Raw genomic sequence first — 20,096 nt, 5'->3', positions numbered from 1 at the left:
GCCGTACAGCGGCACGACGAGGCCGTGGCCGCATTCGACGGTGCGAAGGAGGCCCTTGCACGGGCGACGATGCTGGTCCACCCGCAGGAGGAGGCCCCGACCGCACTGACAGTGGACACCTCGGAGACGGCGGTCGGTGCGGTGCTGGAGCAGTTCACGGACGGGTGATGGCGACCCCAGGCGTTTTTCAGCAAGCATCTCAACAACACCCAAAGAAATTACAGCGCGTTCGACCAGGAACTCCTCGCCTTGTACCTGGCTGTACGACACTTCCGTTACTTCCTGGAGGGTCGACCCTTTACCGCCTACACCGACCACGAGCCCCTCACGTTCGACTTCACCAAGTTGTCCGACCCGTGGTCCGCTCGGCAGCAGCGCCAATTGGCGTTCATGTCGGAGTTCACCACCTCCATCCGCTACATTGAGGGGAAGTAGAACCGGGTCGCCGATGCGCTGTCCCGCCCCGCCATCAATGCCCTCCTGGAAGTGGCCCCGGGCATCGATTACTCCGCCCTGGCAGTGGCTCAGCTGGACGACAGCGAGATGTCCACCTACTGGACTGCCATCTCTGGACTGCGGCTGGAGGATGTGCCGTTTGGTCCAGTGGGGGCAACGTTACTGTACGACGTCTGGTCTGGTCAGCCACGGCCCATCGTCCCTGGTGCCGAAGAGTTTTCGACCTCATCCACGAGCTGGCGCACCGTTCCATCCGGGCGACGACAGCTTTTGTAGCATGGCCTGCGCAAGCAGGTTGGTCACTGGGCCCGGTCCTGCATTCCATGCCAGACGGCCAAGATCCAACGCCACATCCGAGCGCCCCTCCAGGAGTTTGGGATGCCGCGCCGGCGGTTTGACTACATCCACGTGCTCATCGTGGGCCCACTTCTCCCGTCCCGCGGCGTCACCCACCTCCTCACGGTGGTGGACCGGTTCACGCGGTGGCCGGAGGCCTTTCCGCTGGCTGACACCTGCAGTGACATGTGCTCGTGCCCTGTCTTCCAATAAAGCACTGGAATTCGCTCGGGAGATCGAAAGGTCGCTGAAGGGTTAAATATGACTTCACGGCTTTATTAATTGGCAGACAACTGATTGGACTTTAAGATATTAAAATCTAAAGATTTAAGCTTAGTGTATATACTATACGAATATTAAGCGTAACTAATTACTATTAATCAAAAAACATATATATTATTATTAATCATTACTAATAAGAAGTACAAGTAATATTTGATTTATGTAAACTTTACTTCGAACACTTAATTAATATACCTTAGACAGAAAAATCGATTTATTATAGACGAATTAGTTTCGGGCCTGCCCCGTTTAACTCTCTTTTATTAAAAAAAACAACAACTTCGTTAAAAAACGGAGCTAGTATTATTATTTTTTTTACATCCCACGGAAGTCCTTAGATTTTTTGCCACCTTAGGGTGGCTATCACTAACTGCACTAGTTGTAGTTTTAGTTGTTTCTTTTTTTTTCCTGCACTCTTTTAACCTTTTATATATTGATTTTTTTTTTAGATTCAATTTTTATTATTATGTCATTTTTCAGAATTTATATACTTTTGGGAGATATTTCCGGGAGACATTCTACGTAGTACAAAAGATCATCCACCCTTCATTCAAGAAAAATGTTGCAGTTCGGGTGCCAGGCCATTTGCTTTATTATAGACTATCGGTTAAGATGCAAGATACTATTATGAAAACAGGGGGTAAAGGTATTACATTTTGTAGTTGGAATGTCAAGGGTATTAATGAACCAATTAAAAGAGGTAAAGTACTTTCACATTTAAAATCTATTGATGCTGATATAATGTTCCTTCAGGAAACTCATCTTAAAAATGTAGCACATAATAGATTGAAAGGCAAATGGATTGATAAATTATTTCACTCATCATTTCCCTTTAAATCAAGAGGTGTTGCCATTTTAATTCGTAAGGGTATACCATTTATACATACTTCCTCTATAGTTGACATTGAAGGTAGATATGTTATATTAATGGGAGAACTATACTCCACAAAATTAATATTGGTGAATGTCTACGCACCAAATTTTGATAATCTGTTATTTAAAAAATATATATTTAATACCATTCCAGAATTTGGACAATATAACTTGATAATTGGAGGAGATTTAAATTGTACATTAGATCCTTACTTGGATAGATCGTCAACTCAAAGGAAAACAAAATCCAAGTCGTGTGAATTATTAAACTCTTATATAAATAGTGCAAATATAAAAGATGTTTGGAGAATTGAAAACCCTTCAGGCCGAGAGTATTCATTTTATTCACCTGTGCATAAAACTTACTCAAGAATTGACTATTTCTTGGTGGACTCCAAACTTATTCCTTATACGTATAATTCAAAATATCATAATATTATTATATCCGATCATGCCCCTTTAACATTTAGGGTAAAACTCCAAGGAGTAACGGGGAAACAGACCAATTGGAGATTTAATCCTCAAATTTTAAATGAAACAGCATGTTATGACTATCTTAAATCGCAAATTGAAACTTTTTTTAACGCAAATGACCTCCCTGAAACACCTGCGTCCCTGCTTTGGGAAACATTTAAAGCGTTTGTGAGAGGATGTATTATTGCCTTTCAAGCGTCTCAAAACAAGAAGAAGCGGGTTGAACAACATGAGCTAGAAAGTCAGATAAAACAGTTAGACATAACAAATGCCATCGCTCCCTCTATTGAAATACATAATAAAATCGCAGCTCTCAAATATAAGTTGAATTATATACTCTCAGCTCACATTTTAAGGCTTTTTCAATATACTAAACAAAAACATTTTGAATTTGGAGATAAACCACAGAAATTGCTAGCACGTCAACTCCGTAAATTAGAAGATGATTCTACAATTCATAAAATTAGATCAGAAAACGGAGATTTGCTTAAACTACCCAAGGATATTAATCGGAGATTTTTGCAGTTTTATCAGACATTATATTCATCAAAAATAACAGATAGCTCTGCGCAGCTGCAAAACTTTTTGCAGGAATGTAACCTCCCTGGTTTGAATGTGAGTGACAGAAATTTACTGGGCGCAGAAATAACTATGAAAGACGTTGAAGAGACCATTAAATCCATGAAAAATGGGAAGACTCCTGGCCCCGACGGCTTAAATAATGAATTTTATAAAAAAGTTAGTGATTTGATCTCTCCACGTTTGCAAACTGTATATAGTTACGCCTTTAAACAACAGAGATTACCACAAACTCTGACTGAATCAACAATAATACTTATTCCTAAAAAAGATAAGGATTCTGAAGACCCTGGTTCGTACAGAGCGATAGCTCTTTTAAATACTGATCAGAAGATATTAGCGAAAATCTTAGCTCATAGATTAAGTCTAGTTATAGATAAATTGATACACCCCGATCAATCAGGCTTTATAGCTAATTTTATATTCATTTTTCAATTTGAGATGCTTGTTCAATATAATATATTCAAATAGACTATTAAACGAAGATTTAGCAATCATTTCGCTAGATGCTGAAAAAGCATTTGATCAAGTAGAATGGCCCTATCTTTTCTCAGTGATGGAAAAATTTCAATTAGGTGAAAATATTTGTTCATGGGTGAAACTTTTATATACATCCCCAACAGCTAGAATATTAACTAATCAAATGCTGTCATCCAAATTTCATTTATTTAGGGGTTGTAGACAAGGATGCCCACTATCTCCGCTTCTATTTGCCCTCGTTATAGAACCACTTGCTGAGAGTATTAGATCAAATTCAGATATTCACGGTTATAACACTAAACATACAACCAATAAAATTTCTTTATATGCGGATGATGTATTAATATACATTACAAATCCAGAAATTAGCATTCCGAATTTATTAAATCTTATAACTCAATTTGGTTCATTTTCAGGTTATAGAATTAACTGGTACAAAATACTTAAATTTTGGAAAAAACCAATAACCCCCACAATTAAAATGTGGACTACGGAAATGACAGAGACCCTGCCTTTGGAAAAAATAAGATTTGCCTTAATTGACAAACCTGATTTAAAAAAAAAAAAATATGGTCTCCATTTATTGAATTTTTCACACCCACTACAATACCTTTTAAAAAAAATTATTCTCTCTTCCCATTAGTTTATAGTTTTTTTTTCTTCTTTATTTTTTATTTTCCCTCTTTAAAAATTTAAAAATTGAAGCTATGTAAGAACTTTGTAGTAAAAAAGCCTCTACAGAATTTGCCTAGCTCCTTGCCTTCATTCCGGGCTTTCTCACGTACCTGCCACAGGGCGGCCATTTAAAACAGGAGAAGAAACTTTTTCTCCCAGAGAGTTGTGAATCTAAGGAATTCTCTGCCACAGAGGGCAGTGGAGCCAATTCACTGGATGAATTTAAAAGAGAGTTAGAGCTCTTGGGGCTAGTGGAATCAAGGGATACGGGGACAAGGCAGGCACAGATTGGGTTACTGATTGAGCATGATCAGCCACAAACACAATGAATAGTGGTGGTGGCTCAAAGGGCCAAATGACCTCCTGCACCTATTTTCTATGTCTCCACATGCACTCCACAGATGCTGCCTGACCTGAGTTCCTCTGGCACATTTGCCACCTTTTATTGTTGGCAATGAAATATGTTCAAATAGAGATTGGGAGAATTGGCAGGAAGCAGACATGAAAGTTGGCGATCGTGAATTGGGTAATGCCAGCGGCTGTGCGTAAGGTTAACATAATGTGAGATCATGAGCAACTCCTTAAAACATCCCCTGTTGTTTTGCATCAGCCTCAAGTGCCCAGAAATTGAAAGTGCTATTCTGCTGATTTTGTTTTTTTCTTTTGGCGGTTTTATTAAGACATTTGGAGCAAACTCTCCTCCTGTTCTAGGAGTATCTGTAGATTTTTTTACACCTGGGGTGGTAAATGAGAATGTGCTGCTTAATAGCAGTGCAAAGCTCCCAGCTAGCCGTGGCAGTACGTAATAGTCCATGCCTCCAGTGCTGCCTCAGCCCACAGCTTCCCTGCTTGCTGCTTCTTCTTGTGTTTGAGACAGCAGAAATTATGTAACGCCCTCCAGGCGCTGTAGCCAGTGCAATGTGCTGTTGTCAAGGGCCGTGAGGTCTACCCCTCCACCAGGGGGACGGAGGACAGTGCAGTCGTACATGGCGTGCTGCGCTGTTTGCTGGTCTGCTCCACACACGCAGGCTGCTGATGAACGCAACCCCCAACGATGCACGTTGGCATTGAACCGGCCGACCCCTGAGCGGAGCCGGTTCAGTGCGACCCACTCTTTGCGGGGCATGTCCGAGCCGGGTGGGGCTGTGGTGTTCAGTGCAACGGTGAATTGGTGCGACGGAGGTGGCGATGTCTGTTCCCAGCTGGTTCTCCATGCTCCTAGTATGTTGAAACCGGAACCACAGAGGGTCGCTGCATGACGGGAGAAAGGGTGACGGGATGACAGGCGTTGAGGTCCCAGTTGCTGTGAATCCTGGGCGAGGTGGTGCAAAGGATGTTTGGCGTCCGATGGGGCCTTGCACACCAGCCTATGAGTGAAGAACTCTCTGCGAAGCTTGGCAGTTGCGATACCTGCGAGCACCGGCAGGAGATCCGTCGGAGTAGGGCGTAGGCAGCCAGTGATGATCCGCATGGTGTCGTTGAGGGTGGCGTCTAGCTTGCTGGTATGAGCGCTGCGGCACCATGTTGGGGCTGCGTACTCAGCGGCGCTGTACACGAGTGCAAGAGCACTGGTTCGAAGAGTAGATGTCCTGGCGCCCCATGACGATCCGGCCAAGCAACGCAGGAGGTTGTTCTGTGCCGAGACTTTAGCACGGAGAGCTTCAAGGTGTTGCGTGCAGGTCAGCTGACGATCTAGTTTCACCCCGAGATATGTAGGAAATGGGTTGTAGGGTAGGGGTGACCCATTGAGGGTGACGGTTAGCTGGCGTTGAGCTTCCTTGTTGTTCAGGTGAAAGGCCGTTGTGGTGGTTTTTACCATACTCAGTTTTAGTCTTAGTGCTTGCTGCTGGAGAACTCCCACTGAACTGCAGCTACAATTGTTTCTCAGTAATCAAAGAAGCTGTGCGAAGATCATCTTGGAAAACGGAAGCTGGACGATGCAGCTAGGTGTCAAGACCTGAACTACAGGGAGAGGCTGGGCAGACTAGGAGTTTCTTTGGAGTGCAGGAGGAGGGGGAGGGGTGATCTTAGAGGTGTATAAAAACGGGAATTGATGAGGTAAAACTGAGGTGAGAAGAAACATTTTCACCCAGAGAGTTGTGAATTTGTGTAATTCTCTGCCACAGAGGGCAGTGGAGGCCAATTCACTGGATGAATTTAAAAGAGAGTTGGATAGAGCTCTCGGGTTACTGATTGTGGATGATCAGCCATGATCACAATGAATGGCGATGCTGGCTCGAAGGGCCAAATGGCCTCCTCGCACTTATTTTCTATGTTTCTAATGCACCCATTGTATGGGAATGAGGAACCAGAGGGCATAGGTTTCAGGTGAGAGGGGAAAGATTTAATAAGAGGCTGAGAGGCAGCTTTTTCCACACGTGGTGATGGCCATATGAGCTACCGCAGCTGGCTGTGAGGCAGGTACAATAACATTAAAAAGACACTTGGACATGGAGGTACATGGATAGCAAAGATTTGGAGGGATATGTGCCAAACATATGTAAATGGGACAAGCTAAGATGGGGCACCTTGGTCAGCGTGGATGAGTTGGGCAGAAGGGCCTATATTCCTGCTGTGTGACCATACAAACCAAGGTTAAGTGCTTTGCACAAACAGATGAAGTTTCTCTGGTGCTGTATCTCTGACCAGTGGAGATGGCTTTTAAACTCTACTTGTTTGAAGCCGGCATTTGAGGTGTGATGAGGTGAAGTTTATTTTAGAGATACGGGGCGGGAACAGGCCGTTCGGCCCACCGGGTCCGCGCCGACCAGCGATCCCCGCACACTAACACTATCCTACACTAGGGACAATTTTTACATTTACCAAGCCAATTTACCTCCATACCATATAACCATATAACAATTACAGCACGGAAACAGGCCCGTTCGGCCCTACCAGTGCACGTCGACCACTTTCTCTGACCTAGTCTCATCTACCTGCTCTCAGACCATAACCCTCCAATCCCCTCCCATCCATATACCTATCCAATTTACTCTTAAATAATAAAATCAAGCCTGCCTCCACCACTTCCACCTGAAGCTCATTCCACACAGCCACCACCCTCTGAGTAAAGAAGTTACCCCTCATGTTACCCCTAAACGTTTGTCCCTTAATTCTGAAGTTATGTCCCCTTGTTGGAATCTGTACCTGTACGTCTTTGGAACATGGGAGGAAACGGAAGATCTCGGAGAAAACCCACGCAGTGTACGGGGAGAACGTACAAACTCCGTACAGACAGCATCCATAGTCTGGATGGAACCCGGGTCTCTGGCACTGCAAGCGCTGTAAGGCAGCAACTCTACCGCTGTTTCCCATGATGTGTCTGCACATTTTTCTCATTGCCGTTTGATTTTGCAGGACTGGTCCTTGATGTGTCCACATGATTGCCCTGGCCTGGATGATGTTTGGGGAGAGGAGTTTGAGGCTCTCTACGAGAGGTAAGGATCCCCTGTCCCTCAAATCCTAAGGCAATAAGCATCAGGCAACCTATTACAACATCCCTTGAAGGATAAATCTTGGCTAGGTTAGTGGGGGAGTGCTCTGTTTCCTTTATTGTATGAGCCAGGTCCAGATTTACTGCAATACTTGAAAGATGTGTACTTGTGTCCCTGTTGTGAGGGTTTGTTACTGGGATTCGACTTGTCAGAGGTTGCACTCTAGGAAATGGCATCTGACATCTTGGCAGAAGCAGCCAAATAAAACTGGGTAGAAATTATAACTCTGCAACGTGCCATCCCCTTAGTAATTCTTGTGGTCTTCCCTTGATTCACCCTGCCTGACCAGACTGCATCTCCTCAAAACTTTATTCCTTACAGTGCAGGAGGTTGAGGATGATTTTAGAGATGTGTCAAATTATGAGGGGAATAGATAGCGTATTTTGCCCAGATTAGGAGAATCAAGAATCAGGGGGCATGGGTGTTGTGTGAGGGGAGAAAGATTTAATAGGAACCTGTGGCAACCTTTTCACTCAGAGGGTGTTGGGTGTATGGAACGAGCTGCTAGTGGAGATAATTAAGGCAGGTACAATAACATTTGAAAGACATTTGTCCAGGTGCATGGATAGACAATAGGTGTGGGAGTAGGCCATTCGGCCCTTTGAGCCAACAACGCCATTCACTGTGATCATGGCTGATCATCCATAATCAATACCCCGTTCCTGCCTTCTCCCTTTGACTTCGCTATCTTTAAGAGCTCTATCTCACTCTCCCTTGAAAGCATCCAGAGAACCGGCCTCCATTGTCTTCTGAGGCAGAGAATTCCACAGATTCACAACTCTCTGGGTGAAAAGGTTTATCCTCATCTCTGTTCTAAATGGCCGACCCCTTATTCTTAAACTGTGGCGCTGGTTCTGCACTCCCCCAACATTGGGAACATGTTTCCTGCCTCTAATGTGTCCAATCCCTTAATATTCTTATGTTTCAATAAGATCCCCTCTCATCCTTCTAAATTCCAGTGTATACAAACAAGCCCAGTCGCTCCAGTCTTTCAACATCTGACAATCTCGCCATTCCGGGAATTAACCTTGTGAACTTACGTTGCACTCTCTCAATAGCAAGAATGTCCTTCCTCAAATTTGGAAACCAAAACTGTGCACAATACTCCAGGTGTGGTCTCACCAGGGCCCTGTACAACTGCAGAAGGACCTCTTTGCTCCTTTTATGTAACTCCTCTTGTTATGAAGGCCAACATGCCATTAGCTTTCTTCACTGCCTGCTGTACCTGCATGCTTACTTTCAGTGACTGATGCACTAGGACGCCCAGGTCTCGTTGTACCTCCCCTTTTCCTAACTTGACACCATTCAGATAATAATCTGCCGCCTTGTTCTTGCCACCAAAGTGGATAACCTCACATTTATTCACATTATACTGCATCTGCCATATATCTGGGAGATTGTTTGTGTCTTCCTTAGTGAAGACAGATCCAAAGTACTTGTTCAACTTGGCTGCCATTTCCTTGGTCCCCATAATAAATCCACCCGTTTCTGTCTTCAAGGGACTCACATTTGTGTTAACTATTTTTTTCATCTTCACATACCCAAAGAAGCTTTTACTACCCTCCTTTATACTCTTGGCTAGCTTACCTTTGTACTTCATCTTTTCTCCCCGTTATTGCCTTTTTAGTTATCTTCTGTTGCTCTTTAAAAGTTACCCAATCCTTTGGCTTCCCATTCATCTTTGCTATGTTATATTTTATTTTTATGCTGTCCTTGACTTCCCTTGTCAGCCACGGTCACATCTTACTCCACTTGGAATCTTTCTTCCTCATTGGAATGAACTGATCCTGCACCTTCTGTATTATTCCCAGAAATACCTGCCATTGTTATTCCACTGTCATCCCTGCTTGGGTCTTTTTCCAGTCAACTCTGGCCAACTCCTCCCTCATGCCTCCATAGTCCCCTTTGTTCAACTGTAGTGCCGACACTTCCGATTTTCCCTTCTCCCTCTCAAATTATAGGTTAAAACTACCTCCTAATGGCTCCTTTACTTTGAGTTCCCTTATCAGATCAGGTTCATTACACAACACTAAATCCAGAATTGCCTTCTTCCTGGTAGGCTTCAGTACAAGTTGTTCGAAGAATCCATCTCGGAGGCATTCCACAAACTCCCTTTCTTGGGATCCATTACCAACCTGATTTTCCCAGTTTACCTGCATGTTGAAATCTCCCATAACCACTGTAGCATTACCTGTGTGACATGCCAATTTTAACTCTTGATTCAACTTACACCCTATGTCGAGGCTACTGTTTGGGGGCCTGTAGATAACTCCCAGTAGGGTATTTTTACCCTTCCAATTCCTCCGTTCTATCCATACTGAATCTACATCTCCTGATTCTATGTCACCCCTCGCAAGGGACTGAATTTCATTCCTCACCAAGAGAGCTACCCCACCCTCTCTGCCCACCTGTCGATAGGGCTTAGAAGCGTACGGGGCTAACACAGGCAAATGGGCCTAGCTTACATGCGGCATCGTGGTTGGGCAGAAGGATGTGTTTCAATGCTGAGCCTCTGCTACAGCTGAGCTGTTGCCTGGTGCAGATATGAGAAGGAGGGCCGTGCACGCAAGGTGGTGAAGGCGCAGCAGCTGTGGTACGTGGTCATTGAGTCGCAGACAGAGACTGGGACGCCCTACATGCTGTACAAAGACGCCTGCAACCGGAAGAGTAACCAGCAGAACCTGGGGACCATCAAATGCAGCAACCTCTGCACCGAGATCGTGGAATACTCCAGTCAGAACGAGGTGAGCCCCCCTGCATGTGTAAACGTCACCCTGTGAGTGTCTGTGGCTGCCCTGCCTGGCACAGACAGGTACAGGTACTGATGCTTCTGGTCTGGAGATGGATTCTTAGAACAGCTTGTACTGGAGCCTACCAGGGAGAAGGCAATTCTGGATTTAGTGTTGTGTAATGATCCTGATCTGATAAGGGGACTAGAGGTAAAAGAGCCATTAGGAGGCAGTGATCACAACATGATAAGTTTTACTCTGCAAATGGAAAGGCAGAAGGGAAAATCGGAAGTGTCAGTATTACAGTATAGCAAAGGGGATTACAGAGGCATGAGGCAGGAGCTGGCCAAAATTGACTGGAAGGAGGCCCTAGCAGGGAAGACGGTAGAACAGCAATGGCAGGTATTCCTGGGAATAATGCAGAGGTTGCAGGATCAATTTATTCCAAAGAGGTGGAAAGACTCTAAGGGGAGTAAGAGACACCTGTGGCTGACGAGGGAAGTCAGGGACAGCATAAAAAATAAGGAGAGGAAGTATAACATAGCAAAGAAGAGTGGGAAGACAGAGGATTGGGACTCTTTTATAGAGCAACAAAAGTTAACTAAAAAGGCAATACGGGGAGAAAAGATGAGGTACGAGGGTAAACTAGCCAATAATATAAAGGAGGATAGCAAAAGTTTTTTTAGGTACGTAAAGAGGAAAAAAATAGTCAACGCAAATGTGGGTCCCTTGAAGACAGAAACAGGGGAATTTATTATGGGGAACAAAGAAATGGCAGACGAGTTAAACCGTTACTTTGGATCTGTCTTCACTGAGGAAGATACACACAATCTCCCAAATGTTCTAGGGGCCAGAGAACCTAGGGTGATGGAGGAACTGAAGGAAATCCACATTAGGCAGGAAATGGTTTTGGGTAGACTGATGGGACTGAAGGCTGATAAATCCCCAGGGCCTGATGGTCTGCATCCCAGGGTACTTAAGGAGGTGGCTCTAGAAATAGTGGAAGCATTGGAGATCATTTTTCAATGTTCTATTGATTCAGGATCAGTTCCTGTGGATTGGAGGATAGCAAATGTTATCCCACTTTTAAAAAAAGGAGGGAGAGAGAAAACGGGTAATTATAGACCAGTTAGTCTGACATCAGTGGTGGGGAAGATGCTGGAGTCAATTATAAAAGACGAAATTGCTGAGCATTTGGATAGCAGTAACGGGATCATTCCGAGTCAGCATGGATTTACGAAGGGGAAATCATGCTTGACAAATCTACTGGAATTTTTTGAGGATGTAACTAGGAAAATTGACAGGGGAGAGTCAGTGGATGTGGTGTACCTCGACTTTCAGAAAGCCTTCAACAAGGTCCCACATAGGAGATTAGTGGGCAAAATTAGGGCATATGGTATTGGGGGTAGGGTACTGACATGGATAGAAAATTGGTTGACAGACAGAAAGCAAAGAGTGGGGATAAATGGGGCCCTTTCGGAATGGCAGGCAGTGACCAGTGGGGTACCGCAAGGTTCGGTGCTGGGACCCCAGCTATTTACAATATACATTAATGACTTAGACGAAGGGATTAAAAGTACCATTAGCAAATTTGCAGATGATACTAAGCTGGGGGGTAGTGTGAATTGTGAGGAAGATGCAATAAGGCTGCAGGGTGACTTGGACAGGTTGTGTGAGTGGGTGGATACATGGCAGATGCAGTTTAATGTAGATAAGTGTGAGGTTATTCACTTTGGAAGTAAGAATAGAAAGGCAGATTATTATTTGAATGGTGTCAAGTTAGGAGGAGGGGGAGTTCAACGAGATCTGGGTGTCCTAGTGCATCAGTCAATGAAAGGAAGCATGCAGGTACAGCAGGCAGTGAAGAAAGGAATGGAATGTTGGCCTTCGTAACAAGAGGAGTTGAGTATAGGAGCAAAGAGGTCCTTCTACAGTTGTACCGGGCCCTGGTGAGACCGCACCTGGAGTACTGTGTGCAGTTTTGGTCTCCAAATTTGAGGAAGGATATTCTTGCTATGGAGGGCGTGCAGCGTAGGTTCACTAGGTTAATTCCCGGAATGGCGGGACTGTCGTATGTTGAAAGGCTGGAGCGATTGGGCTTGTATACACTGGAATTTAGAAGGATGAGGGGGGATCTTATTGAAACATATAAGATAATTAGGGGATTGGACACATTAGAGGCAGGAAACATGTTCCCAATGTTGGGGGAGTCCAGAACAAGGGGCCACAGTTTAAGAATAAGGGGTAGGCCATTTAGAACGGAGATGAGGAAGAACTTTTTCAGTCAGAGAGTGGTGAAGGTGTGGAATTCTCTGCCTCAGAAGGCAGTGGAGGCCAGTTCGTTGGATGCTTTCAAGAGAGAGCTGGATAGAGCTCTTAAGGATAGCGGAGTGAGGGGGTATGGGGAGAAGGCAGGAACAGGGTACTGATTGAGAGTGATCAGCCATGATCGCATTGAATGGCGGTGCTGGCTCGAAGGGCTGAATGGCCTCCTCCTGCACCTATTGTCTATTGTCTATTGAGGCCAGTTCGAGTGTGTTCAGTTTCCACTAGTGGAGGGTTCTAGGACCAGAGGTCATAGCCTCAGAATTATAGGGCGATCCGTTAGGGAGATGAGGAAGAATTTCTTTAGTCAGAGGGTAGTGAATCTGTGGAATTCATTGCCACAGAAGGCTATGCAGGCCGACAATGGATATATTTAAGGCAGAGATAGATAGATTATTGGTTAGTGAGAGTGTCAGGTTATGGGGAGAAGGCATAAGAATGGGGTTAGGAGGGAGAGATAGATCAACCATGATTGGTCAGAATGGTTGAGTAGACTTGATGGGTCAAATGGCCTAGTTCTGCTCCTATCACATATGAACTGTTTGTCTTGGGAGTTTCCACTGGTCTGCGGTGGTTAGCAAAGCTGGCTCTGGTTTGTTTGTTGTGACAGGTGGCTGTTTGCAATTTGGCATCGCTGGCACTGAACATGTACGTTTCTGCAGACCGCAGCTACGACTTCAATAAGCTGGCCGACGTAACCCGGGTGGCTGTGAAGAACCTGAATAAAATCATCGAAGTGAATTATTACCCAGTTCCTGAGGTGGGTCTGTGCTGGAGCTTTTAATTCATTGGTGGAAAAGCACGGGGCGGTTCATGGAGTCCAGACAGCATGGAAACAGGCCCTTTGGCCCACCTTGCCCGTGCTAACCAACATGCCCCATCTACTTTAGTCCCCCCAGCCCTCGTTTGGCAAATATCCCTCTAAACCTATCCTTTCGGTGGCACGGTGGCGCAGCGGTAGAGTTGCTGCCTATAGTGAATGCAGCGCCAGAGACTCGGGTTCGATCCTGACTACGGGCGCCGTCTGTACGGAGTTTGTACGTTCTCCCCGTGACCTGCGTGGGTTTTCTCCGAGATCTTCGGTTTCCTCCCACACTCCAAAGACGTACAGGTATGTAGGTTAATTGGCTGGGCAAAATGTAAAAATTGTCCCTAGTGGGTGTAGGATAGTGTTAGTGTGCGGGGATCGCTGGGCGGCGCGGACCCAGAGGGCCGAAGGGCCTGTTTCTGCGCTGTATCTCTAAATCTAAAATCTAAAAAATCTTTCCATGTACATGTCCAAGTGTTTTTTGAGCGTGGTGATAGTACCTGCCTCAACTACCTCCTGTGCCAGCTCGTTCCATACACCTACCTTCCTTTGTGTGAAAAAAATGTTGCTCCGCTCCCCTCTCCCTGCACGTGATCCATATCCCTTCATATTCATGCGACCATCAAAAAGCCTCTTAAATGCCGCAATTGAATGTACACATACAAGGGATGTGCCTTGGTGCTCCGCTCGCAAGTAACAACACGAACACACAGTAAACAATTAAGAATAAAGCATAAAACATTAAACTATTAAGAATAAGACATCATAGTTTAAACATGTGAGTGAAATAAACCGGAGCAAAAGGAAGCTACAGACATTTGGTTGTTGAGTAGAACTATCACTCACAGAAAAGAGCTGTTTTTATGTCCGGCTGTGGCTGCTTTGACAGTCCGGAGTCGCCTTCCAGAGGGAAGTGCTTCAAAGAGTTTGTGGCCAGGGTGAGAGGGGTCAGAGATGATCTTGCCCGCTCGCTTCCTGGCCCTTGCAGTGTACAGTTCGTCAATGGGGGAGGTGGAGGAGGAGGAGGGGGGCATCTTTGCCTCTATTTAACCTGTATCCCTCTAAACCTTTCCTATTGATGTAAATAGTTTAGAGCCACAAGGAACAGTGGAACCAACATCTGCAGTACCTTCCCACACATTTTGTCCTGCGATGTTCACCTTCCTGGCCTGCCCTTTAAATGCCTTTGTTTCCCTCTCTCTCAGGCGGAATATTCCAATAAGAAGCACCGGCCGATTGGGGTAGGTGTCCAGGGGCTGGCGGACGCCTTCATCCTGATGCGATACCCCTTTGAAAGCGAAGAGGCTCAGAAACTCAACATTCAGATCTTTGAGACCATTTACTACGCAGCCCTGGATGCCAGCTGTGACTTGGCCAAGGAGCTGGGTCCGTACGACAGCTACCAGGGCTGCCCTGTCAGCAAGGGGGTGAGTGGCTTGGTCAGGGCGTGACGCTTACTGTAGTCCAGCTGCCTGTATTTCTCACCGCTCCATTACTCTGGTTAGGGTGGCACGGTGGCATAGTGGTAGATCTACTGCCTTACAGCGCCAGTGACCCGGGTTCCATCCTGACCGGTGCTTGTCTGTATGTTCTCCCTGTGATCTGCATGGGATTTCTCCAAAATTTTCGTGTTCATCCCACAGTCCAAAGACGTCCAAGTATGTAAGTTAATTGGCTTGGTATAAATGTAAATTGTCCCTAGTGTGTAGGATAGTGTTAATGTGTGGGGATTGCTGGACTGGGTAATCTGAAGGGTCTGTTACCGCGCTGTATCTCTAAACTAAACTAAATCTCCTGTCTCTATTCATCGTCATGTGGATTTCTGACATTATAGATTTAAGTAACTTCCATTGAAGTTGAGGACGGGTCATTTGTCCTTAATTGCCGGAGAAGGATGTGGCAAGCTGCGACATCCATCTCGGGCAGCTAATGTGGTTCTTGTTAGATCCACCAAGGAAATTTGAGCCCCAGGGCTGATGCAGTGTTGCAGGCTTGTGTAGGATCAGGAGGTTGGGAAGGAGACCGAAGGAACTGCAGGTGCTGGAATCTTGAGCTAAATGCAAGTGCTGGAAGAAACCCAGGGGGTCAGGCAGCATCTGTGAAAGGAATAGACAGTTGATGTTTTGGGTTGGAACCCTTCTTCAGACTGGAGTAGGGGGAGGGGGAAGAAAGCTGGAAAAGAGATGTAGGTGACATGCCTCAGCTATCTATGGTTTAAAGAAAAAAGTCCCAGCCCGAACAACGTCGCCCTTAACTCAAGCCCAAGTGAAAATCCTGCTGAATCAAGGTTTGTGATTAGTAAGCACGTCAAAGGTAATGGCAAGAAGGCGGGAGAATGGGGTTGAGAGGGAAAATAGATCAGCCATGATTGAATGGCGAATACTTGATGGGCCAAATGGCCTAATTCCACTCCTGTGTCTTATGGAATATCCTCTTCGCATTTTCTATTTGATCTCGAACATTTGGAATTTGTATCAAGTCCTCCTGATGGGTTGGAAATAGGCGTGCTTCATCTGCACTGTGCCGTCAAATCCCTTAAAGGTCGAGTCGCAGGTAGATAAGGTCAAAAAGGCTTTTGGCACTTTGCCCTTCATCAGTCAGAGTACTGAGTATAGAAGTTGGGAGATCATGTTGCAGTGGTATAAGACGTTGGTGAGACCGCATTTAGAATATTATGTTCAGTTCTGGGCACCGTGTTATAGGAAGGATATTGTCAAGCTTGAAAGGGTTCAGAAAATATTTACGAGGATGTTGCCAGGACTAGAGGGTGTGAGCTACAGGGAGAGGTTGAGTAGGCTAGGACTCTATTCCATGGAGCGCAGGAGGATGAGGGGAGATCTTACAGAGGTGTACAAAATCATGAGAGGAATAGATCGCGTAGATGCACAGAGTCTCTTGCCCAGAGTAGGGAAATCAAGGACCAGAGATTCAAGGTGAAGCGGAAAAGATTTAATAGGAATCCGAGGGGTAACTTTTTCACACAGAGGGTGGAAGGTGTATGGAACAAGCTGCCAGAGGAGGTAGTTGAGGCTGGGACTATCCCATCGTTTAAGAAACAGTTAGACAGGTACATGGATAGGACAGGTTTGGAGGGATATGGACCAAGCGCAGGCAAGTGGGACTAGTGTAGCTGGGACATTGTTGGCAGTGTGGGCGAGTTGGGCCGAATGGCTTGTTTCCACACTATCACTATGACTAAATCATTTGCTTACTGTAGCAATGTTCAAGTCAAAATGTTTGCAGTTTTTTTTAGCTTTTGCCTGGCTCCAGCAGTTTGAGATTGTGAATGTTCCTCTGTAGCAGTAGGACTTCTGAATGTGTCACATACTGACTGCTTTGCTTTCAGATCCTCCAGTATGACATGTGGAACGTCACGCCCACTGATCTTTGGAATTGGAAGGGCCTAAAGGAGAAAATTGCAAAGTAAGTCTCTGCAGTTAATTTGATTTTTCTTTGACCAGGTATGAGGAAAGGAAGAGTAAGGTGTCTGGTTAAATGTCTCATAATTAAGGTGAAATGAAATCATAAGATCATAAGTGATAGGAGCAGAATTAGACCATTCGGGCCCGTCAAGTCCATTCAAACATGGCTGACCCATCTCTCCCTCTAAACCCCATTCTCCTGCTTTCTCCCCATAACCTCTGACACCTGTACTAATCAAGAAACTATCTCTGCCTTAAATATATCCACTGATGTGGCCTCCACAGCCTTCTGTGGCAACGAATTCCAGATTCACCACCCTCTGACTAAAGAAATTCCTCCTTGTCTCGTCTCCTAAAAGAACGTCTTTAATTCTAAGGCTGTGAACTCTAATCCTAGACTTTCCCACTCATGAGGAATTGCACATCCTTTTTCCAGTGTAGGGGAATCGAGAACTAGACAGGTTAGGTTTAAAGTGACAGGAAAATACTTAACATATAACATATAACAACTACAGCATGGAAACAGGCCTGTCCGGCCCTACCAGTCCACGCCGACCATTCTCCCTGACCTAGTCTCATCTACCTGCACTCAGACCATAACCCTCTAATCCCCTCCTATCCATATACCTATCCAATTTACTCTTAAATAATAAAATCGAGCCAGCCTCCACCACTTCCACCGGAAGCCCATTCCATATAGCCACCACCCTCTGAGTAAAGAAGTTTCCCCTCATGTTACCCCTAAACCTTTGTCCCTCAATTCTGAAGCTATGTCCCCTTGTTGGAATCTTCCCCACTCTCAAAGGGAAAAGCCTACCCACGTCAACTCTGTCCGTCCCTCTCAAAATTTTAAAAACCTCTATCAAGTCCCCCCTCAACCTTCTACGCTCCAAAGAATAAAGACCCAACCTATTCAACCTCTCTCTGTAGCCTAAGTGCTGAAACCCAGGCAACATTCTAGTAAATCTCCTCTGTACCCTCTCCATTTTGTCGACATCCTTCCTATAATTTGGCGACCAGAACTGCACACCATACTCCAGATTCGGCCTCACCAATGCCCTGTACAATTTTAACATTACATCCCAACTTCTATACTCGATGCTCTGATTTATAAAGGCAAGCATACCAAACGCCTTCTTCACCACCCTATCCACATGAGATTCCACCTTCAGGGAACAATGCACAGTTATTCCCAGATCCCTCTGTTCCACTGCATTCCTCAATTCCCTACCATTTACCCTGTACGTCCTATTTTGATTTGTCCTACCAAAATGCAGCACCTCACACTTATCAGCATTAAACTCCATCTGCCATCTTTCAGCCCACCCTTCCAAAAGGCCCAAGTCTCTCTGTAGACTTTGAAAATCTACCTCACTATCAACTACTCCACCTATCTTAGTATCATCTGCATATTTACTAATCCAATTTGCCACACCATCATCCAGATCATTAATGTAAATGACAAACAACAGTGGACCCAACACAGATCCTTGGGGTACTTAATGGGAACCCGAGGGGAAACTCATCTAGAAACTGAACTTCTATAACCCTCTTGGATAGAGAGTCCCAAATATCCACTGCTGTCTGGGTGAGGTACCCTTCCCACCGATGCTGCCTGACCTGCTGAGTTACTCCAGCATTTTGTGAATAAATACCTTCGATTTCTACCAGCATCTGCAGTTATTTTCTTATACTACCTTCCCACCTCAGTCCTTATTCTGCGATCATCACCCATGTTAGTTGGAGAATTATACAGCACGGAAACAGGCCCTTTGGCCCATGGCCCATTAACCTTCTAAACCTAGGTGATTCATAGAAAATAGAAACATGGAAAATAGGTGCAGGAGGAGGCCATTTGGCCCTTTGAGCCAGCATCGTCATTCACTGTGATCATGGCTGATCATCCACAATCAGTAACCTGTGCCTGCCTTCTCCCCATATCCCCTGATTCCGCTAGCCCCTAGAGCTCTATCGAACTCTTTTAAATTCATCCAGTGAATTGGCCTCCATTGCCTTCTGTGGCAGAGAATTCCACAAATTGACAACTCTCTGGGTGAAAAAGTTGCTTCTCACCTCAGTTTTAAATGGCCTCCCCTTTATTCTTAGAAAATTATGCAAATAAATAAAGTACCATTCATACCTTACTTGTAGATATAAGGAACTGCTGTTACGGGTTTAAAAAACAAAGGCATTGTGCTGGAGTAACTTGTCAGGTCAGGCCACATCTCTGGAGAACATGGATAAGTGGCGCTTTGGTTCGGGACCCGAAACGTCTCCTATCTATTTTCTTCCTAGATGCTAATGGCTGATTCAAATACTTATTTAGCAACCCTGGACACTCCAGCCAGGGAAGACATCATCCCAAATCTTGCAACTCTCACCCAGAGAATAGTGAATTGGTGGAATTCTCTGCCACAGAAGTCAGTAGAGGCCAATTTACTGGATGAATTTAAAAGAGAATTAGATAGAGCTCTAGGAGCTAGCAGAATCAAGGGATATGGGGAGAAGGCCATGATCACAATGAATGGCGGTGCTGGCTCAAAGGGCCAAATGGCCTCCTGCACCTATTTTCTGTGTTTCTATGTCACATCTCGCATGTCACACGTTGATTTTGGTAACTTGGATTATTTGGTCCTTGAGACATTAACTTAATTCTTTGGTTCCGAGAAGGAGGGCAGTATTGGAGTATGTGAATAGCACTTTTGTTGTTTACATGGGTCCAAAGCCAAATGTTATAAAATTAAAACCACTAATTGTAGGTTTGAGTTGGCTTGCTTTTGTTAGTTTGTAGGAAAAGAACTGCAGATGCTGATACAAATCAAAGGTATCACAAAATGCTGGAGTAACTCAGCAGGTCAGGCAGCATCTCAGGAGAGAAGGAATGGGATGTTTCTGGTCGAGACCCTTCTTCAGACTGATGTCGGGGGCGGGACAAAGAAAGGATATAGGTGGAGACAGGAAGATAGAGTGAGAACTGGGATGGGGAAGAGAGGGACAGGAGAACTATCTAAAGTTGGAGAAGTCAATGTTCATACCGCTGGGCTGCAAGCTGCCAAGCGAAATATGAGGTGCTGTTCCTCCATAGGCCTCACTATGGCACTGGAGGAGGCCCATGACAGAAAGGTCAGACTGGGAGGGGGAGTGGAAGTGCTCAGCCACCGGG

General features: G+C 45.3%; 1 protein-coding gene across 1 annotated transcript in view; it reads left to right on the top strand.

Moving 5' to 3' along the window:
• rrm1 (ribonucleotide reductase M1 polypeptide) overlaps window positions 1–20,096 on the top strand; it is a 94,676-nt gene that overhangs the window by 68,108 nt on the left and 6,472 nt on the right. Inside the window, exons 12-16 of the mRNA XM_078401934.1 lie at window positions 7,513–7,592; window positions 10,192–10,393; window positions 13,314–13,463; window positions 14,717–14,938; window positions 16,858–16,934. Coding sequence (XP_078258060.1) covers window positions 7,513–7,592; window positions 10,192–10,393; window positions 13,314–13,463; window positions 14,717–14,938; window positions 16,858–16,934 — 731 coding nt within the window. The remainder of the gene's footprint in view (window positions 1–7,512; window positions 7,593–10,191; window positions 10,394–13,313; window positions 13,464–14,716; window positions 14,939–16,857; window positions 16,935–20,096) is intronic.

This window comes from Rhinoraja longicauda, chromosome 7 (genome assembly GCF_053455715.1).
Source record: "Rhinoraja longicauda isolate Sanriku21f chromosome 7, sRhiLon1.1, whole genome shotgun sequence".
Taxonomy (NCBI): Eukaryota; Metazoa; Chordata; class Chondrichthyes; order Rajiformes; family Arhynchobatidae; genus Rhinoraja; species Rhinoraja longicauda.
This window is presented reverse-complemented; position numbering and strand designations above follow the sequence as displayed.